The sequence below is a fragment of the Mauremys mutica genome, chromosome 22 (assembly GCF_020497125.1).
Source record: "Mauremys mutica isolate MM-2020 ecotype Southern chromosome 22, ASM2049712v1, whole genome shotgun sequence".
Lineage (NCBI taxonomy): Eukaryota > Metazoa > Chordata > Testudines > Geoemydidae > Mauremys > Mauremys mutica.
The window spans coordinates 17102571-17127370 of NC_059093.1; the positions used below are offsets into that span (position 1 = coordinate 17102571).

Sequence of the window (24800 nt, forward strand, 5' to 3'; positions counted from 1 at the left end):
TTATAAATGCTGGAGGCAAAGTGAGGTTTAGGCTGGAGGCTGACAGCTCGTGACCCCCTGAGGGGTCCCGACCCCCAGTTTGAGAACCCCTGGCTTAAGCCATGGGAGGCAGTGTGGTCTAGTGGTTACTGCACAGAACTGGGAGTCACCATAGCTAGTTTCTAATCCCAGCTCTGTCACTGACTGGCTATGGCCTTCCTTGGACAAGTCACTAGGGCAGGAGCAGGCAAACTTTTCGGCCTGAGGGTTTTAGAAATTGTATGGAGAGCGGGTTAGGGGAGGCTGTGCCTCCTCAAACAGCCAAGCGTGGCCCAGCCCCTGCCCCCTATCCCCCCCCCGCTTCTCACCCCTTAACACCCCCCGGGACTCCTGCCCCATCCAACCCCTCCTTGTTACCTGACTCCCTGCCCCCCAGGATCCCTGCCCCATCCAACCACCCCTTCTCCCTGTCCACTGACCAACTCCAGGACCCCTGCCCCTGACTGTACCCCACTGCCCCATCCAACCCCCCCTCCTTCCTGACTGCTCCCCAGGACCCCTGCCCCATCCAACCACCCCTTCTCCCTGACTGCCCCTTGCTGTTCCATCCAATCCCCCCTCCTTCCTGACTGCCCTCATTCAACTCATTCCCCGCTCTGACCCCATCTATACCCCCGCCCACCACCCCGAACTCCCCTGCCCTCTATCCAACCCCCCCTGCTCCCTGCCCCCTTACCATGCTGCCTGGAGCACCAGTGGCTGGTGGCGCTACAGCCACGCCACAGGCCGGACTCTGCTGCTGCACTGCCCCAGGAGCTCGCTGCCCTGGGGCCCAGAGCTCTCAGTGAACTGAGGCTGCAGGGGAGGGTAACAGCAGGGGAGGGGCCGGGGACTAGCTTCCCAGGCCAGGAGCTCAAAGGCTGGGCAGGAGGGGCCTGCGGGCAGTAGTTTGCCCACCTCTGCACTATGGCCTGGTTTTCAGATGTGCTGACTACCTGCAGCTCCCACTGGAGTCATGGGTATGGTGGCCTGTACCTCTGAAAATCGGGCCTGAAAGCTCCACACTTGCTTGGGAACAATATGACTTTGCCTGCCTTTGTACAATGCTTTTTGGTCTATGGCTGAAAAGCACAGTTGGTGCCAAATGTGATGAATCATTAAAAAGCCCTCTCTCCTTTACAGCAGAGGCTGGCTCCAGAGGCCTCTCTGGAGGAGGATTTCACACTGACATGATGGTGATTATTAAAGGTAATAATTGGAGATTACCAATCTCCTAGAAGTAGAAGGGACCTTGAAAGTTCATTGAATCCAGCCCCCTACCTTCACTAGCATGACCAGTTTTTGCCCCAGATCCCTAAGTGGCCCCCTCAAGGATTGAACTCACAACCCTGGGTTTAGCAGGCCAATGCTCAAACCACTGAGCTATCCCTCACCCCCCACCACAAAAAAACAAACCAAAAAAAACAAAAAACCATGCACATAGCTACATTTCAGGCCATGAGGTACAGCATAACCCTGGTCAGTATGTAAGGGGTGGAATGATAACCGCATGGTTAGGGTGCTAACTCAGGAAACCAGTGCTCAGCTCCCTGCTCCATCAAACACTCCCTGTATGACTTTGAGCAGATCACTTTGTCCCACTGTGCCTCAGTTTCCCCTCTATAAAATGGGAATAGTACTTCGCTGCACAAGAGGTGTGATATGAGGAGAAGTGCCATAGTGCCTCATGGTATTTAGTGTCACAGAGGCCATATACACACTATATAGAGATTCAGATTATTTGTAAACGTCCCCCTGAGAAGGGCAAAGACGCCTCCAACGCTTCCTGGAAGCAGCACAGAATTGCGGCGGGCTCCCTACGGAGGAGGGAGAGTCTGCCTGTGCAGCGTGCACATTACAAACTGCCCCCCATAGCTCCTCGCTGGAAATGGGGGGGACTGTGGGCCACGTGGTGCCGGAACTACATTTCCCATGATCCTCCTGCAGAGCATGGGGGAGCGGAAAGGTCACTTCCTGCGGGGAACGCGGAAAGCAGCGCGCACGTGACCCCCCGCCCCGGCCCTTCCCAGGAGCGGGCCGATCTCCGGCCGGGCTGCTGTCGAGGTAGGCGCCGCGTGGCCGCGCTAACTCGCCTGTCGGGGAGGTTGGTTTGCCCGGCCCGGGGTCACTTGGCAATGCAGGATTCGCTCTCTCCGATCCCGCCAGGGAGAGAAATGGGGCAGGCTTGCAACCCTCGCTCTCTCCATTGGGCCTCCCTGGAGCTCGGTCCCAGGCAGCATGAGACCGGGAACAATCGCTCCTCGGGAAGGGCAGTGGCAGCAGTAGTGAGCTAACAGCCTCCAGGTTTAAAGGAGGGGTGGTGGGGTGCGGTGGAGAGGGTATTCTTAGCGAGCGATCTTGCTTTGCAAGGATCCCTTCCTTGGCTGGAAAAAGTCAGGGGGTGGGAGGGCTAGAGGCCTTCTCTTTCACCGTAGGTGGCCGAGGGAATTGATATTTCTGCTGGGGTGGGGCGGGCTTTCTTGACTTTAGTGCATTGGATGTGTGAGTTTGTGCTGAATAACACACAGTGCTGTGGCACTCTCTGATCTGTGGTTGCTAAACATTTTACAATGCAGTGTAAGACTCAGTATCCCTGTCTTACAGATGGAGAAACTGAGGCCCAAAGTCATACAGCAAGTCAGTGGCAGAGTCAGGCACAGAACCTAGATTTCCTCACTTCGTTGTTCTATCCTATGAACCATGTGGCACCCCAGAACACTGGATAGATAATATATTATTTCATTGTATAAAATATAAGTTCTAACCCCTTCCATCCCAGTGGATCCCAAAGACCTTTCTAGACTGAGACAAATTATTCTGGTACTGGGCTGGCTAAGGACACTATGGCAATGCTTCCTTTTACAGAAAGTGCCTTGGCAACTTAAAGTGGCAGACAGCTGCCTCTTAAAAATATAAAAGCCTCGTGGAGGCACTGCAGTGCCACTCTTGGTGACAACACTCTGCAGTGTAGACAAGGCCTACGAATGTAAAGGCACAGACAAATGCATGGAATAATTACTTGCCCTAGACCTGTTAAGAAAGTTGTATCTTAAGCTAATCAGAAGTGTTTCCAATTAATCCACAGAACTACAGCAGATCCTTTCATACACTTTATTAAAATAAATGTATCACCCAGAAGCCATAAATAAAACATCAATAGCATCACAGCAAGTCATCCACAGGAGCAAGAGCAAAAGAAAAAAAAAGGAGGGGAGGGGAATAGAACTAGTGATATTGGTTATTCCCATGAGCATAGAAGATTCCTGTAGGTTATTTTCATTATATCCACTTTGAGCAGCTTCTTAAACAATAGTCTCCTCAAGGAGAAGCTCTGCAGGTCTTGCTAATAGGCAGGCAACTGGCGTGCAACTGATGCATTTCAATGCAAATATTCAGGAAGCTGGCAGGTAACGCTGTTTTCTACCACAATCAGCCTCCTTTGTCTAGAAGCACAAATGAAATTTTAGAGTCAACTTGACTTATTCAGGATCTCTAGAAGGAACAAACAGTTAAGAATGATGCAATGTGCCTGCGCAGAGCAGGTAGATCTTTGATTGGCACTAAGGGATGGATAGTCCTGTGGATGGGGGGGCTGAAGAGACTCCAGATAACTATGAAGGAAAGGAGCTCTTCCTGGGAATGAGGCCATTTGCCAGGTCACAGCGCACCCCCCAGCGCAGGGCAGATCTCTTCTTTTCTGTAGGCACCAGGTAGTTGTTGGGGACATAGATGTGTTGAGACCTGGTTGGGAGGTCGGGCTTGTAGAGCATCTGTTCCCGAATGCCCCAGCGTAATTCCTTCCTGTGATCCTCCCCTGGTATCCGGAATGACTCCCAGTCCCGCTTATACTCAAAGTACCGGGCTACCCGGTCAATCTTCCCACGATTACGGCCTTGCTGCTCTAATCTTGGAGGAATGAAGGATTTTGGTTGTCCAGCCATAATCAAGTCTTGTTCATAAACTGGAGAGCCCTGACCATGGCAATCCCTAGGAAGAAATGGGGTGTCTCCATGAGAGCCACTGCGACGAGGAAGATCCAAGTAAAACTTTCCATGAGAACTGTGGTTCGGCTCGCTTTCCACCTCTGATGCAGTGTCTTCCTGGTAGGGGTGTAGATGGAGCAGTCTCTGTCTCAGGTCTGAGATCTCAGGGTCACTTTCAGCACTGGTTTCTGGTTCACTGGTGACGGATTCATCAGACACATGTACCTCTCCATCAGGCATCCGCCTCAGAACTTTCCTCTTCATCACTGGCTTCCTGGGTCCCCTAGGTCCCTCTGAGAGGGTCTCTGGTTGCATGCTGTGTTCTGCCTGGTGGTGCCGCATCAGCAGATGAAGAGATGGCCTGATCCCAGAAGTCACAGATGCTTTACTATAGGGGTCATACTGGGTTGGAGCATAGGTTCCTCTCAGGCTATCTCCATCTCCTTGCTCTACACAAAGTTGGGTGAGGGCCATAGCGGCTGCTGCCATCCGCTCTTTATGGTTCATAGTGGCCCATCTGTACCGATCTGGTCCTATCGGTGCCTCCATGATTTCATCTAGGCTGGATTGATCGTCACTTATTCTGCAAGAGTAAATTGTAATTAAGTTCTTAGTACATCTGAACTGACTGAGATACAAAAGATACTTAGTACAAAAAAAAAATATGGAGTCCTTGTGGTGCCTTAAAGACTACCAAGTTTATTTGGGCATAAGCTTTCCCAAATAAATTTTTTAGTCTCTAAGGTGCCACAAGGACTCTCGTTTTTTGGCTGATACAGACGAACATGGCTACCACTGAAAAGATACTTAGTGAACATTAAAATCAGACTCTAGACCACTTACCAGTGACCATCTGAATGCTAAAAAGGGATTTAAACAAATGAGTAAGAGCTAGTGAAACGGAAAAGAGTAGTGCAATCAGAATCTTTTATGGATCCCCAAATTTACCCCTCACTTTGAATAATACTTCCCTACAGATGCTTTTATATGTCAGATGCAAATAGCTACCTATTGTGTAGTCATGCCCTAATGTCCCTTTTGAAGCAAATATTAGAATTGTGCCATATAAGAATTTGCAGTGGTATTCAAACAGCAAAGGGGTAATATCTTAGTCATCCTAGCACAAGGGACAGTTACTAAGGTAATAGCTAAGTATGAGGCAGAATACTTTGGTTTTGTCTAAACTTGGGGGGAAGTATTAGTAACATTTTCTAGCGTGATTCTGCCTTGTGTGAGCAAGAACAGTTATTAAACAATTATTTACTAGCTGTGCTGACTCCAAGGGGGCACCCTAGAAATGTTTTACTAGCACAGATAATGGAAAGGCCCACCCCAGGAGGTCATCTCGATACCAGAGTCTTACCTAAGGCAAAGCTGGAGACTGCAGTTGAATTGCATACTACAAGACTTCAGTCCACAGTAGAAGCCAAGCTGGGGAACATTTAGGCTGAGATTTTCAAAGTCACCTTGGGGATCTGGATACCTAATTCACATTAATTCTAAGAGCAATTGGGCACTGAATCCATTAGACAGCTTTGAAAACTTGAGCTGTAATAGTGTAATGTCATCTTTCCTTCAAAATAGCTTCTTTTGACACAACAGATGGTTCCGGAAGATTAACAGACATTAACAAGTTGCCTCACATGCTGATGCTAGTAGAGCAGGGGGCTGTTGAAAATGAGGATTGTTGCTTGGCAGCTCTGTACAGATCCCCAAAAGACTACATGAAAGCTTGGTATAGATGTGACTGGGACTATGCAGTAGATCTGATGTTGTAACAGTAAATGGAATGAGGGACATGAGATTAGAAGCGTTGAAAGGATTAATTGCACTGAATAAGGAAAAGCTGTCACAGCTAAGACCAGCCGGCAATATGCTAGGTCAGAACGTGGGAAATGTAGGGCACTGAGGAATGTTAGAAAGCCAAAGCCAGTATGTGAAGTAAATTCTCAGATGGGTAAACACCAGAGGCAGATTTATACTAAATCTAACAGGAAGTAAAGGGACACTCAGATTTGCTTATCTCCTTACTCTCCTTCTGCAGACACCTAGGCGCTACCAACGTCTCCCAACTGGGATAATTCACAGAAATTCTCAGTATGGCAGAAATGGGTGTGGAGAAAGATAAAGGAGAGGGACTACTGAAGAGGGTGCAGGAACTGGAGGAAGAAGTGAAGAGACTGCAAGAGAAACTCTTGGAGGGCAAGGAGGGCACCGACATAAAAAGCAACCTTTCAGCACTGGGGAAAACTAAGAAACGCCAGCAGCGGCCATTTGATTTTAGTGCCTATGGCCGGAGACATGTGGCACTGAAGATCGCCTACCTGGGCTGGGGTTACCAGGGCTTTGCCAGCCAGGAGAACACCAGCAACACCATTGAAGAAAAACTGTTTGAGGCGCTAAGCAAGACCCGGCTGGTAGACAATAGGCAGACATCCAATTATCATCGCTGTGGACGGACAGACAAGGGAGTCAGTGCATTTGGACAGGTCAGTGCCTGAGGCTGCAGGTTCTCCCAGCTCTTGCAGATATGAGAGATTCTGCCTTAAGTATGCTGTGAAATCTAGGTGGAGGGTGTACAGTCCTTTAGGAGAATTCAACAGGCTTCATGACAAAGCCAGTGTCAAGCACAGGGGATAAAAACATTGGACCAATCTAAAAAGATACTAATTTTTCCCTCTGATCTGAAAATGAACATGGTAAGAAGCAGTCCTAGTATGTAAAAGGACACTCTGCAGAGAAAGCCCATAGTTAACTTTGTGCTCAGCAATGCATTTAGTCAACAATTCACAATGGAGACATGAATGATGGAAGACACATAAGGCTTGTCTACCTGGAGAAGCTATTGTGAAATAAGGGAGGGTGTGACTTTAAAGTGCAGTGCTCTTCTGTACTAACTCCCTGCATGGACACTCACTCAGCACAAAGGCACTCTTATTGTGGAGTAAGTGTCCACACAAGAAGCAACGGCAGAATAGCTGTTCTCGTCTATTTCCCCATGTAGGCAAGCCATTAGCGTGAAACTTAGAACAACCAATGCTAAGCAAAATTACAACTGCACCAAGTATCCCAAACAGTCATTAGCACATGTTGTTGACTTGGTTACATTTCTATTCCTTTAAAAAAAAAAACAAAAAACCTTCTTGAAACGAATCAGAATGGTGTCCAGTTGACTTAGGTCTTGTCTATATGCTGCCTTTGTACTGGTTAACTACTATGGTTAGGAGTGTGGGATTTTTAACTAGTAAACTCAGCATAACCCCTAGTGTGGAGGCAATTTTACCAGTATAGCTATTCCACTAGAGAAGGCGAGTAAGCACCTTTAAACCGATATGATTACCTGAACGCTGGGAGGACTGTGCCACTTTAACAATATTGGTATAGTTAACAGTACAGCTGTATTTAGACAAGGCTTTAGCCCCACTGTACACTTCAGTCAGAACAGAACAGGATACTGTCATGTCAATGGGTAAAAGCCCCACTTCTGTCAGTGGTTTGAACCCAGACCTTCTCGATAAGGGCCAAAAGCAGTTTTGTTTGCATGTAGACTAGCCACAATCTACCAATAAGTTGATCTGATGCCAATGCCTAGTGCAGGGGCAGGCAAACTTTTTGGCCTGAGGGCCGCATGGGGTTTTGTAAATTGTATGGAGGGCCAGTTAGGGGAGGGGATTGTGGCCCGGCCCCCCACCTTCTATTTCCCCCCCCACCCCCCCCGGCGGGACTCCTGCCTCATCCAATCCCCATTCCCTGACAGCCCCTCTGGGACCCCTGCCCCATCCACACCCCCCCACTCCCTGTCTCCTGACTGCCCCCGGACCCCCGCTGCCCCATCCAACCCCTCCCCTGGGACTCCTGCCCCATCCAACCATCCCTGTCCCCTGACTGCCCCCTGCTGCCATCCAACCCCCTCTCCTTCCTGACTGCCCCCCCGGGACCCCTGCCCCCATTCAACCCCATCTCCTCCCCCGCCCTCCAACCTCCCCTGCCCTCTATCCAACCCCCTCTGCTCCCTGCCCCCTTACCGCACTGCCTGGAGCACCAGTGGCTGGCAGCGCTACAGCCACACCGCCTGGCTGGAGCTGGGCCATGCTGCCGCCACCACACAGCACAGAGCACCAGGTCAGGCTGGGCTCTGCAGCTGCGGTACCCCAGGAGCTCACAGCCGTGCCGCCCAGAGCATTGCGCTGGCAGCGGATTGAGCAAGCTGAGGCTGTGGGGGAGGGGGGACAGCAGGGGAGAGGCCAGGGCCTCAGGGGCCGGGCAGGACGGTCCTGCGGGCCGTAGCGTGCCCACCCCTGGCCCCGTGGCACCACAAATATAAAACACCACAAATTGGCACCCTTGTTGAGGTTAAGGAGTGAGTGAGCCATGGAACTGAGCTAAGTTGCCATCTGAGATTGTGTTTCCTCCAAGTCAAGGTGGAAAGCACTCCAAGATACCGAGATATTCCATGGATTACTAGGACTTTGAGGGCTGTTAGTCTATCACAAAATCGATAACAGTGCAGCAAACTGTTAGCTCACTCCAACCACCTCCAGCAGCTGCAGCTATACACTTCAATAGGGACCACTGCTAGGTCTGGTTATTAAAGCACACCAGAGGATCAGTGTCTCTTCCAGAGATCTTGAATTTGTTTATTTTAAAATTGGAAGCTTGCTTTGTCTCTCTTGAGGGAGTCAGAGTGTAATCCCCTTTTTCCAATCCTACAGGTGATTTCCCTGGACCTTCGCTCAAACCTTTCAGAGGGAAAGAAAGTGAATGGTCATGAGGGTGGCTTGGAAGACAAAACCAGTAGCCCTGCCAACGAAATCCGCTACACCCATATCCTAAATCGGGTGCTCCCGCCTGACATACGCGTGTTGGCCTGGGCCCCTGTAGAGCCCAGCTTCAGTGCTAGATTCAGCTGCCTCAAGAGGACCTATCGCTATTTTTTCCCTCGTGCAGATTTAGATGTGGCCCTCATGAATGCGGCGGCACAGAAATACGTGGGGACCCATGACTTCCGGAACTTGTGCAAGATGGATGTAGCCAATGGCGTGACAAACTTCCAAAGGACTATTCTCACAGCACAGGTGCAGCTGGTGGATAGAAGAGGGGAAACTGGCCTACAGGACCCTTTCCAACTGTACCAGTTTGAAGTCACAGGCCAGGCATTCCTCTATCATCAAGTCCGTTGCATGATGGCAATCCTCTTGCTAATTGGACAGAGGATGGAGAATCCAGAGATTATTGATGAGCTATTGGATGTAGAGAAGAACCCTCGAAAACCACAGTACAGGCAAGAATTACCAAGAGACATCCTCAGAATTTTACCTCATTATGCATCTTAGTCCCTGTTTCTGAATCTAGTGCCCCAAGTGCCCCTGCCACGCTTCCTATCAACATCCAAGCAGCCTGTCACTATCAAGCCTAGAGTGATATGGAAGACAGTGCTTCCAGTGGCAGCCTGCTACTTAACATACCCTCTTAATCTTCAAAACATGCACTTGAGAAACTACTTTTCCTGTTGCCTCAGTGTTTAAGCTTTGGCTCTTCAGGCAAGGAACATGAAATTCTTGATGGGTCTTATTCCTTAGGACCTAGTAAAAATGTAAGCATTGCTCATAGGTTCAAGGAGCTGCTGACTTGACAGCTCTTATACAAGATAGCAGTGAGCTAGTCATTGTCTTTTCCACTGAAATCAGTGCCCTCACATTGGATCTGCCATCTTGTGTTCTAGGTTTTTCCCAAGTCACTGCATCATTTTGTTTTAACTTCCTGCTGCCTGTGCACGGGTAGGTAATGTCTCCTCCTTTCCTCTCTGCAGCATGGCAGTGGAATTTCCTCTGGTTCTGTATGACTGCGAGTTTGAAAATATCCAGTGGCTCTACGACCAAGAAGTTCAGGAGTTTAATGTTACTCATCTACAGCAACTCTGGGCCAATCATGCAGTCAAAACTCACATGTTATATAACATGTTACAGGGGCTGGACTCTGCTGTCATACCCACAGGGGCAGGTAGGAAAATTGTTCTGAGAGTATGCCTAACAAATCAAAGTAATGTAGGGATAAAGGCTAATTCCTGAAATGAGTAGCCTGGGTTGTTTGAGATATTCTAGCATCTGACTTTTTTTGTACGTTACAGGCCCAGAGAAGAACAGAATGGTCCTCTGGAGAGAGGTGGAGCCCCCAGTCCACAACCAGGTCAGCAGTTTCATCGAGGGGGTGAAGGCCCGCACTTACAAACCTTTGCTGGCTCGTCCCAAGTGCGAAGGTTTGGAGTCCCGGATCAATCACTTTGTTCGCAGGGGACGTATTGAGCTGCCACACTGCAGGGAGAAAGAGACTGGAGCAGACAAAGAGGAGCACCTGGAAACAAAGAGAGGCCACAGTGACGCTGCAGAAAAATATAGTGAGGTTCCAGGACAAGCTGCCAAGCGAGTCTGCGTGGACACAGAGTCCAAGAGCTCTAAATGAGATCTTGCCACCTGATAGCAGAAGCAGGACCATCTTTCGGTGATGGGGTGGAAGTGGTCCCCTAGGATTTTAGGGGAGGAAACATTTGGGGGTGGGAGGAAGAGCACAGAGGAGAGGAATCCCTTTAACGGTGCAATTCTGCACCTACTTTTTTTAAATATTTGGACAGCCCCCTGGAAATGAATAACTGTTGTACGATAATATAGTGCAGAGGTTCTCAAAACAGGTCCATGAAACATGCTGGGCATATGGTACTTGTTTTGCCTCCTTTTTACCAGCTGCTAAAATGCATTAAAAGTAGCTAATATTACTTTTCCATGCAAGCAATTGCTGTATTTGCCACAGGAATATCATGTGATTAAATGGAAGAGGTGATGCCCCATGTAATTGAGGACAAGTGGTGTGATCCAGACTAGGAAAGTGAGAACTCCTACTCTAAGCTGCTACCTTACCTCCAGACTACTCTGTTTAAGTGTGCAGGGCACTAGCGTGAGAACCACCATTATTTCCTTTCATGCTGCACTTTCTGCTTAAGCACTTTGCACATGGAAGAGTTGCAGAGAGAACCAGGTAGCACCCTGGCCAGGGTCCCTTTTCAGCCAGCTCCCTGAGTAAAGTGCTGTCTCAGCAACTGCTGCCAGGCTCCTGTTGGCCACCCAGAGTGCATTCTGGTGGATAGTACCCAAAAGGTGGAAAGTATGGCAGGTTTCAGGATGCATAAGTGCTTTGGAGGAACCCATGAATTTTGTAGGTTCCTTCCCCTTCATTCCTGCAGGCTTTATTTAGTTGAGGAAGGTGAGATACTTGGAGGCTACTATGGCCCACAGCTCTGTGGAAGTGTAAACGCTGTGGGTAACAGTGCTGGTCATGGAGACTACCTCCAGGCACCTTAAAAGTGTCAGCATGAAACTAGGGAGCAAGGGAGTTTGAAAGAAAGTTAACTAAAAGAGTCATGTCCGAAATAATCAGCTTTTTCTGGAAACAAGTAGGATACAATTTCAGATGAAACACTTGTCCCAATTACAAATACGGTGTGGGCTGGATGGCAGAGAAGGCTGGAGAAATTATTTTGGAAAGGAAGAGCCTGAACTGCAGGAGAACTGAAAGGCAATAGTAGAATGGCCATGTCAGGATGTGACAATGTCTTAATTTCTGAACCAGATCATTAAACACTTTTCAGTTTTAAACTAGAGATTGACTAATTTGGCAATCAAATGAATTTTACTAGTTGTTTCAAATGTTTTATTTTTTTCCCCTATGAAGGAAACAAGCACCTTCATGACATTGTAATTAAACTACAATTTTAGATGAGATGCGCTGGAAGGAAATTGATGCGACTCAAAAGAAAGTTCTGCCCACAATCCCAAAGGAGTGAGCCACACTAATAACAAGTGAAAAGTATAATACCTGGTATTGGGGAAAGTATCTACCGCAGACCCTCAACCCTGTCTTTAAAGGAATTTAGGCACCAATCCTCTAAGCAGTCTTGCAACTGCTTCCCTTCTTACACACACACAGAAACTAGCATTGACATCAATAGGACTATGTTCATTTGAACTATGGCTTCTTCTTCAACTACCTCAATCCTGCCCTAGGAATACCAGCATCCTAGTATAGAGAGAGACTTGATTTCTCTGTATTGGACTTCTTTACGTGAGTCCACTTGTGAAGCAGTCCTACCCAGGAATGCGACTATGCCTTGAAACTACTCCAGCACTATGTTGGTTTGTTGAAAAGCTATGTTTCATAACTCCTATGATTATAGGGCTACAGCCTGCTAGATTCAATCACAGCATTTGAGACCATTTTAAGGAGTGGAATGTCACATATACAGGAAAGTATAACTAAATATTTGAAAGTTTGAGGATGCAGCAGTGGTTGAGTCTGAAACTACATGTTCAGCAGCGCAAATCGGTCAGGGAGAACAGTGCATGTTTTACCCAAACCCACCCTTTCAGATGGTTTATTTCAGTACTGTCAATGCATAAAGTGAGCTATAAAAGACAAAACCGCTTAAGCACTCTAAACTTGTGCTGGACGTTTTTTGCCATAAATAAATGGCAGAAGCCACACCTTTGGCTCCATTCACACCCCTCTAAAAATTGCCCTGGATTGATGGGGACAAGTGGCTCTAACCCTGTATAACTTCTACCTTCCTGAGCTAGTTTAAATTACCCTAAGTAGCCAAGACCTTTGTTTTAGGTTTCACAAGAAGGCAGTAGGGCAGTCAGCACCCTGCTGGAGCTATGGTTCAGAAGCATCTCGGGTCCCGTCTACACTACGAGGTCAGCGGTGCCGGGGGAGTTAGAACATCGCTTGCCATGGTCCAGACTGGGGCTACACCTGAGAGAGTGCAGTGAAACAAAGAGGCTCAGTCTCACGCGTATCAAAAGACCATCCTACGTTTTAACCTTGTCAGGGGACGAGGTTCTGCCACTTCCCCTGCTGTAAAGGATCTGACACGGCGGGTAAGAGCGGAGACTCTGACGGGACTAGAATCACCAGCCCCACGCAGGAGTGACCCCCCCCCCCAGCCCCTTAGGCTGAACTCTGGGGAGCGGCCTGCGATGCTGCAGCACGAGAGGGCGGGGGAGCAGCAGCGTCACCCCCAGCTCGCCCCACGAGCCTTGTTCTAGCAGCGAGGGGGGGGGGATCGGGGCAGACACGTTCCAGTCCCGCCTCCCCCAGGGCGCTGCCCGTAGGCGAGTCGCCGTCCCGGGCCCTGCGCAGCGGGCGGGGCGCGTAGTTCCCACCCCCACCCGTACCTGGCCCGTGCCCGAGAAACTCCGGTCCCGTCCGCACCCAGCGACCGTTACCGGCTCCTGCCCACTCCCAACGGCCGTCTCCGCCGCCGTTTAAATCGCGGGGCGGGACTTCCCCAGAGGCCGCAAAATCCACCGTTCCTATTGGACCGTCCTCTGCTACAGTCCGCCTACCGCCGCCGCAGGCTTGGCTTTCATTGGGCGTTTAGCCTCTAAATTCCACCCCCCGCCCGGCTTTTCTCCTGCCATTGGGTGCCGTGCTGGAGGCCCCGCCTCCCCCGCACTGCATCGCAATCTCATTGGGGGCTATCGAGATCACCTCGCCCTGTCGCTACCGATTGGGTGAGTTCTCTGTAACCCCGCCCATCGACTAATCCCATTGGGCCTTCCCCCTGAAGGCGTACGCCATACCCTCCGGATTCGGCGCCGTATCCGCGCGCTGGAAGCGCGGGGAGGCGGGGCGCTCGGAGGCTCCCTCGGCCCCTCCCCCTTCTGAGAACGCCGGAAAGATGGCGGTGCTGGGGAGCGTCGGGCTGCGCCTCTGGGGCCCTGCGCCCGCCCTGAGTCGGAGCCTCCGGGCCTTCTCCACCACCCCCGGGGCAGCCGCCGCGGTGAGCGCGGAGCAGCTGGCGGAGAAGCTGAGGGCCCAAAAGCGTGAGGAACAGAAACAGGAGGCGAGTGTTCCCGGCATGCGCTGCGGTGTCCTGGGGACTACAGCTCCCGGCATGCATTGCGGTGTACTGGGGACTACAGCTCCCGGCATGCCCTGCGGAGCCTCAGGGTGCTAGTCTCTGACTACAGCCCCCGGCATGCGCTGCGGTGTCCTGGGGTCCTGGGGACTACAGCCCCCGGCATGCACTGTGGCGTCTCAGGGTGCTAGGCTCTGACTACAGCTCCTGGCATGCGCTGTGGTGTCCTGGGGACTACAGCTCCCGGCATGCACTGTGGAGTCTCAGGGACTCCAGCGCTAAGGCAGGATAGTCCCTACCTGTCCTGGCTGGCACCGCGCTGCATCCTGGGAGCTGGGTCCTGGGGGGAGGGGGTGGTGCAGTATGGCTCTGCACGCTGCCCCTGCCCTGAACACTGACTCCGGCCGATGGGAGCTGGGGGGGGACTGTAGGCGAGAGCAGCATGTGCATGGAGCCTCTCCAAACTCCTTATCCTCGGTCCCACCCCAGAGCCAGCAGCCGCAGCCCTTACCCCCTTCCTGCACCCCAACTCCCTGCCCCAGCGTGGAGCCTCCTCCCCCACCCTCTATATGTGCTGGAACTAGGGATGTGGGGGGTGCTGCAGCACCCCCTGGCTTGAAGTGGTTTCCATTATATGCAGGGTTTTGTGGTCTTAGCACCCCTAGTATAAAAAATGTTCTAGCACCCCTGCCTGAACTCCTCATTTCTGGCCCCACCCTGGAGCCTGCACCCCCAGTGTGAGCCCACACCCCCAACCCCCTGCCCTAGCCCATTGAAAGTGAGTGAGGGTGCGACAGAGTGAGCCACGGAGGGAGGGGGAATGTAGTGAGTGGGGGTGGGGTGTTGGGGAAGGGGCAAGGCAGGGGCTGGGGGGTATTTGAATCACACATTCCATCTCCCACGTTCAAACTGTTGCAGCTCCTGGCCTTCTCCTGCTGCCTGCTTGGGCCTTGCAGTGAAAATGAGCAAGGGTGGAGGAGAGTGAGTGATGGGGGCTGGGGGAAGAGGAGTAGGTGGGTCCTCATGGCAGGGTGGGGCAAGGGTGTTCAGTTTTCTGCACTTAGAAAGTTGGCAACCATGCTCTCAGGATCAGACCCTGTTCTCTTTGCTGCCTTTACCAGGTGCTTGTAAATAGGCATCAAATGGCCCAGCAGTAAACATTACAATCAAATGAAGAAACTACCCAAGTAGTGTGCAACCACCCTGATGCCAAGTCCAAATCCCGTCCCTCCGACTGAACCAGGCAAGAGGGATCTAGTAAAGACAGGACAGGGATATAAAGGGAGAGGGAAAGGGGAGGGAAACCCAGTATTGGCAGAGGATAAGCTTGCCAGCAGGGCAGTACATATTAAGAAAGTATTTATTGTATGTTTAGCTATTTTTTGTTGTTTTTTTTTAAATGTGATTTAGTAGTTGGAAATTATGAGAGCCAACGTATGAGCAGCCAGTGCTCCAAGCACCAAGAGCTTGCAAACCTTTGTGTTAAAGGAAAATGCTTCTTAATTATTATTTGTATTTAACATGCAAGCATAATCCTGCTATCTTGAATCTGGTGCAATGTGACACAAGAAATGCCAGTTCCCTTTGAAATGCACAGGGAACTGGAGAGCTTCAAAAACTGTTTTCCTTGCCTGCACGCTCAGGGCTTGTCTACATGTACAGCACTGCAGCGGAGCTTCTCCCGTTGGTGGAGATAATCCACCTCGGTGAGAGACGGTAGCTGTGTTGACAGAAGAAGCTCTCCCATCGCCACAGCGCTGTCTGCACCTGGGCTAGGTTGGTTTAACTACATTGCTCAAGGAGTGTGGACTTTTCACACCCTGAGCAACATAATTATACTGATGTAAGTTTGTAGTGTTGACCTGGCTTCAGTCAGACAGGCATTGTGTAGTCTAGACAGTAAAGGTGTGGGGTTACAGGATGTTAGTTGACGTGTTCTAACTAAAACATTCTAAAACTCTAGTGTAGACAAGGCAGTGTAGACTTAAAGGTGCACTAAATGGGTCAAGTTAAGGCCTAGGGGTTAGCCTAGCTTTGTATGAGTTAAAGTTTACACTCCCTGTCTGCATTGGACTCCTAGAACGTGTTAGGTAACGCTTTCTAACAAAACACCTTTAAATCCTGGTTCGGACGAAGCCCCAGTGTGATCTCAGTTTTCATTCTGAGGGGTTTGTTCTCACAGCTCAAAAAGCCTTGCGTGGCTCAGCCAGCATTGGGGTCCATTTGACCTTTCGCATTACCTAACGTACTCGAATTAATCAGTGCCCTTCTTCAGAACCAGCGAGTACCATTTTTACAGTCATTGGTCTGCTCATCCCCTTACTTTGAAATCTTGGCCTTACTTCCTTGGATGCTGTCGGCCGGGGTCAAATGTCAGCCTGACATCAGAGCTCCTAGGCCTGCATCCAGTGGGTGATGAAACCTACATAAAGTGGCAAGGCACTGAGAACGCACTGGAGTTGAAACATTTGGGGATAAACCTTTCCCGGCCAGGTGAGATTCCAGTGGGGTGGCTTCTGTGATAGGACCATTGGGCAGTGTCTGCGGCCCTGTCACTGTAGTAACTGTGCCTCTCACAGTTTTGAGATTCCTCAAAACACCATTGTGAGATGAGGAGATATCGAGGCAGAGACATTCCATGAACTGCCCAGTGTCTTACAGGAAGTTTGCAGCAGAGTCAGGAATTGCACGCTGGTCTCCTAAATCCCTGTTACTTAACCTGAGACCATCCTTTCTCCACTTACAGCATTTTCTTTCTTCACAGGAGCCTAAAAACCCAGTATTGAGGCGGGTCCGAGAACTGTCCGAGCTCAGCAAGCGGCTGCAGCGGGTTCACCCCAACGTGCTGGCCAAGGCACTGAAGCACAAGCTCCTATACCAGAATGAAGAGCTTGTGGTGATTGACAAACCCTATGGCCTCCCTGTGCACGGTGAGAGAGGGCCATGGGAGGCCGCTCTGTGCTGGGCAGTGCGTAGGCTAATGCTAGGAGTGTGTGTCCGTCAATTCTAGTTACTGTGAGAGCAGCTTCACCAACCCCTGAAGGCGCCTTCTCTTGGTTAGCAGTGGCTGGGCTCATGTTATATTAAACAGCGCTAATTGATTTCAGCTCCAAAGGCATCTAAATGCCACTCGGATCTCTGCCGCCACGCCAACATGCTCATCGCTGTATAGATCTGTATTGAGCCTGGGTCATGCTGTGCTCGTGAATAGAGACCTGAAGTGGAGCTGTACCCTAGACAGCCTCCTGCGGGAGCTGCACAGGGGGATGGGGTAAAGTGAGCCTGGTATTCTGTCTCTAACGTCGCTGATTAGCCTGGGGATTTTCTTCCTACATCTGGTCCCAAGGACAGAGCAGCATGCATCTTCTTAGGGTCACATCTCAGTTTGAGGAAAGGAGAATGTTTCACCCACAATGCTGATTGTCAGACAATTCAGCCTCTCCCAGCAGGCTGTGCTAAGGGGAATGATGCAGGAGGCCTGGCATTAGAGAGCACTCGGCTGCTCCAGCCTCTCCTAGCAGGAGGTGCACTTATGGGCACTACAGGAAATGGAAAAGTGGAAGTTTATTGTTTTGTTGTGGTAGTGCCTGAAGGTCCCTAATCAGGACCATGGCACGAGGTTCCCTACTCACAGATAGGCACAGTCCCTGCCCCAAAGAACTTGCTGTCTAACCTGGAATGTGCTTGTGAAACTCTTCTGGTGGTGGGTAGAGGAGCCAGTCATTGAGTGAACTTGCCTGGCATTGCTCTGCTTCAAGTGGGCATCTGGTGTAAATCCAGGGTTCCTCTGTGAACTCTTGAGTGTCTGGCCCCAAGGGTTAAAGTTCTGAAGGTTCCCAGTGGTGCCTGGCAGAGTGAGAACTGGGGGCATCTCCCAGGGAATACGTGCAGGCTCACAAGTGTCTTTGTGGCGACTGAGTCTCCAACAGGAACATTGGACTATCAAGCTCTTTCCATGGGGCCCTGATAGAGCCTATCCTTGCTGGCTCTGCACGCAGAGGAAACCGCTTCTGAGGGGAGTTCTCTTGGGTCACTAATCTGGTTCTTTGGTCTTGTTTCTCTTCCAATCACCCAGGTGGCCCTGGGATCCAGAATTGCATCACCGATGTGCTGCCAATTTTGGCCAAGATGCTGGATGGCATGAAAGCTGAACCCCTGCACCTGTGTCACCGGCTGGACAAGGAGACGACGGGCGTGATGGTGCTAGCACGGGACAAGGACACAGCGCATCGGATTCAGTGCCTCTTCAAAACGCGACAGGTGGAGAAGAAATACTGGTACGAGAGGTTTGCTGGGAGCAGGAGCGCAGGCTCTTATGTGGTTTGGAGCAAGATGTAGAGGGGCATCTGTCCTCTTAAAGGTGAACTGAGCTCTGTTCTGACCCTCTGTTAATCACATGCTTATATGGTCTCACCTGGGAGTGATAGAAGCACCATCTGCTCTGGATTGGTTGTGCCATACTTGGGAATCAGATGATGAGCAATTAGTTGTTAGGCCCGGGCCTAATGCTGCTTGCTGTGCTCCAGCCCGGAGAGCGATCTTCCATCTCCTCAGGACTAGGTGGGCCGTGTCTCCTCTCCCCTCCTGTGCACTGTAAGGAGAAGGGTTGAGTGGGAAGAGCATCTTACTCCATGCAGCCAGCGGTGAGTCTGGGGCTCAGAGCCTGGGAAAGGGCAATGGGGGTGCTCCGCATCTGGTGCTCAGACCTCCATGGGTAATTGCTGGCACCCCAAAGCCTTGTTACCTCTTTCTGGACCTTGGAGCTAGCTGCACTTTACAGCTTTTTGGAAGGGCTGATCATGTTTGTCCCACTGAAGAGCCTCCCATTGCAGGGTCAAAACCTCTGCAGTATTGCTAATGGGAATAAAGGAGACTGACCACTCCCTGCCCTGTAGAGAGCTGACAGCTGTGTGCAGAGAGCTGGGGTGGGGCCCTGTTGAGCTGTGCGTTCTCTTCCCAGGACGATCAGCGTGGGACTCCCAGTCCCCTCGGAGGGGCTGGTGGATATTCCCATTGTGGAGAAGGAAGTGCAGAGCCACCAGTCGCACTATAAGGTGAGTGAGCTGCCTCCCAGCCGGGCTCCAGTATTGCTGGCCAGGGCTTAGCACTGTGAATCTCTAGCCAGGCCATCCGCACTGTTACCCTGGCCTCACAGCGCTCAAGGTGTATTTCTTGTGACCCTCTCTTCCTTGTGCGGCCTTCCCTGTGCTTCAGATGACGCTGGCACCGAACTACCGCATATCTCCCGAGAATGGGAAGATGGTGAAAGTGCGCCGGAACCGAGATGCCCACAGTGCTGTGACCCGGTACCGCGTTCTGGCTAGCTCTCCCTCTTGCTCCCTCCTGGAGCTCCAGCCAATCACAGGTAAGGCTCGTTTGGACCCCAGTTCGTTAGGATATGCTAGCGAACAGAGCCCCTTACGTGCTTCCTGTGCTGCCTCTGTAGAGGTCCCTGTAGTGACAGCGGGTGCCTGAGCCTGATGGGAAATGGTTCAGGCTGAGCCTGTGGGTCTCTGGGAGTTCAGCACTTTGCATTTGAGTCTGGCTTTTGGATAAGATTGCAATTCAGCCAATCAGGAGCATTCCTAGTGCGGTGGGGACCAATTAGTTTGCTCCAGCAGTCAGTCGGAGTGCTTGTGTGCATCCAGGCCTCTCTGGCTACTGGGGCTAATGACAGGCTGCAATCTCCATGCCCACTCTTCCTTTGGCAGTCAGTCTGGGCAAGCAGCAGGCCCATGATCAGGCAGGTGGCACCAGGCTGTGTTCTGACGCCTGGTTCTTCTCTCTCCTATTGCGTGCTCAGGAGTGAAGCACCAGCTCCGAGTCCACCTGGCCTATGGATTGGGGTGTCCAATCCTCGGAGACCACAAATACGCACATTGGAGCAAATTGGCACCCCAGGTAAGAGGTGATATGGCAAGGGGAGGGAGTGGAAGCTGCTGGCCCTCAGAAGGGGAACAATGGCAGAGTTATGGGCCTGTGTCCCCGCTGCACCCCACACCCTGGGGAAGGTTCCACTGCCTGGTGTGAGGCCTGTTGCTAACCCTTCCCTGGCAGCACTTCCTTACACATCCACAACCTGCTGAGACTGGCTTCTCCAGGCCAGGGAGTTCAGAGCAGTTTGGTGGGGTATGCAGCACCCCTTTCGGGCAGGTGATGCCTGTTCCTCTCAGAGCCTCAAACCCAGGGGAGAATCCAGGAACCAGGCCCCGAGATTGCCAGCTGGAAACTCTGGAGGTGTCCTCATGGCATATCTCAGGGGCAGGGAGAAGCCCCAGCATGATGGGTTACTCTCCCACAACAAGAGAGATCCTGGGGCATCTCCCTGGGGGGGCATCACCTCAGCCACCACAAAGATCCCAAGGCACCTCTCCCCAGGGAAGAGGTGGGGAAATGTGCAGTAGGCAGGTCCCATCATCTCTAGGGGAGGAGGGAATGGCTGCCATTGCAATGCCCAGCTCCTGGGGCATCTCTCTCTTTGGGAGCTTGGGGGTGTCACCATAAAGATCCTAAGGCATCTTTTCCCTGGGCAAGAAGAGGTGGAGGGGATGTTATGCTGCAGGCAGGTCCCGTGGCCTCTCTGCACCAGCCAGATCCTGCAGCACCTCACCCTAGGTGAGACGGGAGGGAGCGATCTTCCCCCTAAAGCAGATCCCAGGTCCTGTTTCCTCTCGGATAGTGTCTGGTCAGCTTAATTCTTAAGCCCAGTGCTCTTTAACTGTATTGGGGGTAACCCCAAAGGCTCCTGTGATGCTCCCTCCCCCAGGCATGTACCTGGTACACTGTGTTGGTGTCTGGCAGCGGCTGGCTATGGGTGTTTCTAATGCTCCTGCAGCTTGCTGTACCCGCAGAAGCCTTGTTCTCACCCCTCCCTGGCAGTAGGGGCTGGGGCACTGCCTTGTGTTTGCAGGTGGTGTGCTGGTTTTGGGCACCGGCTTTTACCTATCTTGCGCTCTCTCTCTCTCTGTCTCTGTCTCTCTGTCCTTGGAGCAGAAGCTTCCTGAGAACACTCTGATGAGACTGGGGTTGGAACAGGCCAAAGTGCGTCACCTCCCCCTCCACCTGCATGCCCACCAGCTCACCCTGCCCACGGGGACCAGCGGGGACAAACAGCTGCACCTGGTCTGCAGGCCGCCCCGTTTCTTCAGAAACACTTTAAAGCGGCTGAAGCTGGAGATCCCAGAGTCGCTAGAGAAGTGAGAGGAGAGCGGAGCTGCCTGTCTCCGCAGCCACCATTGCTCTGATGACGTCTGACTCTGGTCCTAGCCGCTGTGCGGTGCTGTCTACCTCATGGGAGAATAGGATGATGAGTTCAGGGGTCTCAGCCGCTCCAGGAAAACCCAGCCACTGGGGGACAAAGTCTGTGCATTGACCTGCTTGACTGATCTTGGGCCGTTCAGCTGTTTGAGGGAGGTTCTGACTCAGATCCAAGGTCTGGTTCTGTGCAGAACCAGGACTGGATTCAGTGAAGAGCCAGCAGGTTCATCCCGTTAAGGTTTGGCAGAGGCAGAGCAGGGCCTTGCCTGGAATCCAAATCCAAACCCAAACTGTGAACGTCTCTAAACAATAAATGGTCTGATCTCATTCTATGCGGTAACGCTCTGTTAGGAGTTGTGTAATCTGGGAGAAAGCCAGGTTGTCTCTGCCGTGGGGCTTCCCACCACTGAGATGTCAGCTGCCACCAGCAAGAGGCACCAGAATGACCCATTTCTCTGTGCTGCGAAACCCTGCTCGGGGCGGGGGTGACTGACTGCTGGGCTGAGCTGGTGGGCTGAGCGTCCCCTCTAAGGCCCTGGGCTGGAGGTATTGACGGGCTGGGTGTGTGACCCAGGGAGAGGAGGGAAGGTGCGAGGCTGGGATCCTGCTCACAAATGAGGTGGGTTTCCCCAAGCTCACCGTGTGTTGAAGGGATCCTTACACGGCCAGGGGTGCACTCGATGACCCTGGTGTTCGAGGGGTGGGGAGGGGGGCTCTGGGGCAGCTGTGCCCTCCTTCCATGGCCCTGGCCGGAGATGCACACTGCTGGGGACGGGGAAGTCACCAGATTTTGGAGCTAATCTCTGATTTCATGAGAGGTGGAGTCACAAGTCTCGCAGCCTCTCCCCTCATTTAATTCCATCAGGGGCTGCATTCTGGTGCTAGCCCCATTCACACTCTGTACTGCTGGCAGCATGGCCAGGGCCCAGGGTGCATGGAGTGGGGCAGCACAGCCCTTCCCTACGGGCAGGAGCTCTGTGAATTGCTCTGTCTGAGCTGCCATTCTGGTGGGAATGTGTATTAAGACAGTTGGCTATGGGGCAGGCCCCTGTCTGGGATCCGAGCTCTTCACTGCCACAGACGTTGGTAATGTTCATTTGCAAACCACACAGGGTAAATACAGCCGTGGCTTTGCCTTGGCCAAGAGCCTGCACAGAATGCATGCAGTTTTGTGCTGGAGCCTTCCCGTCCCCTGCCCACAGCACCCATGGCAACGTAACTTGCCTTCCTGCTGGGATTCCCTCAGCTCTGCAGCTTGTCTCCAGCCCTGTAGAAGCAGGTTTCCCCTAGCGGCCCAGCAGGAACCCTGGGTGCTGTGCTGTGAGACCCAGTTCTTCGATCGCACAACAGCAGAGTCATTCTAAGGCAAACTGTCAAATGCTAGATCAACGTGAAACCCCCTCAGCTGAGCTCAGCAAGGGGCAGGGGAGGGGGATTCTAGCCAGCCCCACACAGCCTTGCGTGTGTATGTCACAACAGTTCTAGTGCTTGCTCCCCATAGAAAGGGGTTAACAGTCCTGTGGCTTGTGTTATACAGCCCGACTATGATCTCTGACTTAGTCAGTTAATCCTCCCCTCCAGCCCGGAGCCCCGACCCTGGCTACAGCACAGCACAGGCCCATTGTAGGACAGAGACAGCTGAGCCCATGTAAAGTGACCATTGCCGTGTCTGAGATGTCAGTGTGTGGGCCAGATGGGAGAGTTCATTAGCTCACGCTGGCCTAGGGCTTTCCTCTGCAGAGGTGTTTGAGTGGGGGCATGGCGTCCTCACTAGAGGGCTCTTATCTCTACAGTTTATCCTGCCCCCAGCCCTCATACACACTCCTTTGATCCAGTGGGGCACAGGTTTGCTGACCGTGAGGACATAGGGCAAAGCCCCAGGTGCTTGTTGAGTGGTGGCTGGGAGGGGAGAGGTTAAGTGGTGGTACACTAGGGTTTGAAGGGTCTCTGGTTTTGCAGGGTGGGGAGGGGTTATGTTAAATACTGGATGCTCCATGTGGCTGGAATCTTAAGGGGATCTCCAGGTGTGTCCCATTTGGCTTACGACTGGAAGGAGAGCACCTCACTGACCCCTCCGCTCCATTCTTGCGCCTGTCCATGGCCGTAGAGTGAGACATGCTGATGTGCAGTAAGTAAATCAAAGCGGGGTCTAAACTTCTGTCCAGAGGGGCTCTAACAGGGTCCTGCCCCTGCTAATTCAGTGGGGACCCCTGGCAAAGAGATGATGGACAGACAGCTGCAGAACAAGGGGATAGTCTTGGGACTCATCCAGGCTACACCCCCCTCTCTGTTCCAGGGTTAGGCTGGCCTGAAAGGTGGTATGGACCCATCAGGAGAGCCAGGAGAAGGTCTGCACCTGGCCCCGGGCTCTGGATGGGGAGGGGTGAGGATGGCTGGGCAAGAAGCCGCTGCAGCCAAAGCAAGGGGCTAGAGTGGCCAAGCAACCAGAGAGGCCTACGAAGAGCCCAGGCGCACAAGCTTGGGCGCCTTTTACACTCAAGTGCCTCTGACAAGCCTGCGTGGGGGAGGCTCAGCAGGGTTTGCCCATGGGGTAGGGGCAAAATCCTGAGCAAGCAGGTCAACTTATAAAGGGGTGGCTGTTTGGGGGTGGGGGAGCAAGGGCCCTGCCACTGAGCTGAACTAGGCAGAGTGCTGCACCAAGTTGGGTCCAGCATGGGCCACCTGAGCAGGGGGAGGGGGGAGCGGGATTGCTACCGGGTCTCTTGTCCCTGGAAGACTACAACTGCCCATGCAACCAGCAGGAGGAAATGGTGTGGAAAAGACTCCACTGGGACCTCTAGAGGCAGAGTCACGGGTCAAAGGCTGCTGGCTCTGGAGAAGAGGGTGGACCAGTGAGGTACCTCAGATCTTTGAAAATCTGCCCTACGCACTAGATCTGCAGATCCCTAGTAAGGTTTCCTTGCCCGCTCCTCTCTGCCTCCCCTGAGGGGCTGTCAGCTCTTGTGCTCAGCGGTGTCCCTTCCCTCAGGTAGGTGCACACGTGAGTGTCTACTGGAGGCTGGGGCTTTGGCCTGGTAAACGCCTACCATCCTCGCCTTGCAGCCCTGCTGTGCCTGGGGCGGTGTCAGGCTGTAGAAAGGCCCCGCTGTATCGTGCCACTAATGGCTGCCCGCAGGGCTGGGGATCCGCCTGGCTGAGAATCACTCACCTCGCAGTGAGTGTCAGAGGTCATTACAGCTGACACGTGCATGCATCGCCTACCCCTCAGGCATGGGGGCTGGGGCTGGGATTGTGCCTCCCTGCCAACCCTCCTGCTCATTACTGGATGTGAAAATAGCCCAGCAGCCCCACACCCCTTAAAATCGCTGCTAGAAATAAATCTCTTTATGAGAGAGGGCTGTAAAACCACAAGGACGCAAGCTTTCGTAGGGTTGCCTGTGGCTGGGTGAGGCACGCCAGGGCCCAGCAATCAGTGAGGCCCTCCTGCTGCAACTCTGGCTGCTCTATTTGAGGAAAGGCTATTTGTAACTTTCCTAGAGAAAAGGCTTCCCTTGTAATTAGCAATGCACATGGTGCACTGCCTGGGCTGTCGTTTACCACTGCCTGGTACATAATACTGGGCAAATACAGCTTTCAACCCCACAAGTGCTCGTGCCCTGCTAGCTACCACT

At 52.2% G+C, this 24800-nt stretch overlaps 3 protein-coding genes across 12 annotated transcripts; 2 read left to right on the plus strand and 1 right to left on the minus strand.

Annotated features, from left to right (window-relative positions):
- The first annotated feature begins 1978 nt into the window (after window positions 1–1978).
- PUS3 (pseudouridine synthase 3) lies at window positions 1979–11652 on the plus strand. 2 transcript variants are annotated; one of them, XM_044996988.1, is made up of 6 exons: window positions 2038–2082; window positions 2623–2771; window positions 6046–6490; window positions 8714–9282; window positions 9811–10001; window positions 10129–11652. In XM_044996988.1, the coding sequence occupies exons 3-6, from the start codon at window positions 6101–6103 to the stop codon at window positions 10458–10460; spliced, it is 1482 nt and encodes a 493-aa protein (XP_044852923.1). In that variant the 5' UTR covers window positions 2038–2082; window positions 2623–2771; window positions 6046–6100; the 3' UTR covers window positions 10461–11652. The 2 variants fall into 2 exon arrangements, with proteins under 2 accessions (XP_044852924.1, XP_044852923.1); XM_044996989.1 differs by lacking the exon at window positions 2623–2771 and having other exon boundaries at window positions 1979–2082.
- Window positions 3149–13657, minus strand: HYLS1 (HYLS1 centriolar and ciliogenesis associated). Of its 9 annotated transcripts, none has more exons than XM_044996994.1 (4): window positions 13263–13388; window positions 12636–12803; window positions 10231–10352; window positions 3152–4584 (listed from the first exon to the last, which is right to left on the minus strand). In XM_044996994.1, exon 4 carries the CDS (start codon window positions 4548–4550, stop codon window positions 3630–3632), a length of 921 nt encoding a protein of 306 aa, XP_044852929.1. In that variant the 5' UTR covers window positions 4551–4584; window positions 10231–10352; window positions 12636–12803; window positions 13263–13388; the 3' UTR covers window positions 3152–3629. The 9 variants fall into 9 exon arrangements, with proteins under 9 accessions (XP_044852933.1, XP_044852932.1, XP_044852929.1 ...); XM_044996993.1 differs by having other exon boundaries at window positions 12652–12803; window positions 13226–13377; XM_044996992.1 differs by having other exon boundaries at window positions 13226–13377.
- Window positions 13638–21701, plus strand: RPUSD4 (RNA pseudouridine synthase D4). The gene is made up of 7 exons (XM_044996990.1): window positions 13638–13896; window positions 16676–16841; window positions 17987–18188; window positions 18872–18965; window positions 19126–19276; window positions 19715–19812; window positions 20905–21701. Exons 1-7 carry the CDS (start codon window positions 13732–13734, stop codon window positions 21109–21111), a joined length of 1083 nt encoding a protein of 360 aa, XP_044852925.1. The 5' UTR covers window positions 13638–13731; the 3' UTR covers window positions 21112–21701.
- Window positions 21702–24800: the final 3099 nt, after the last annotated feature.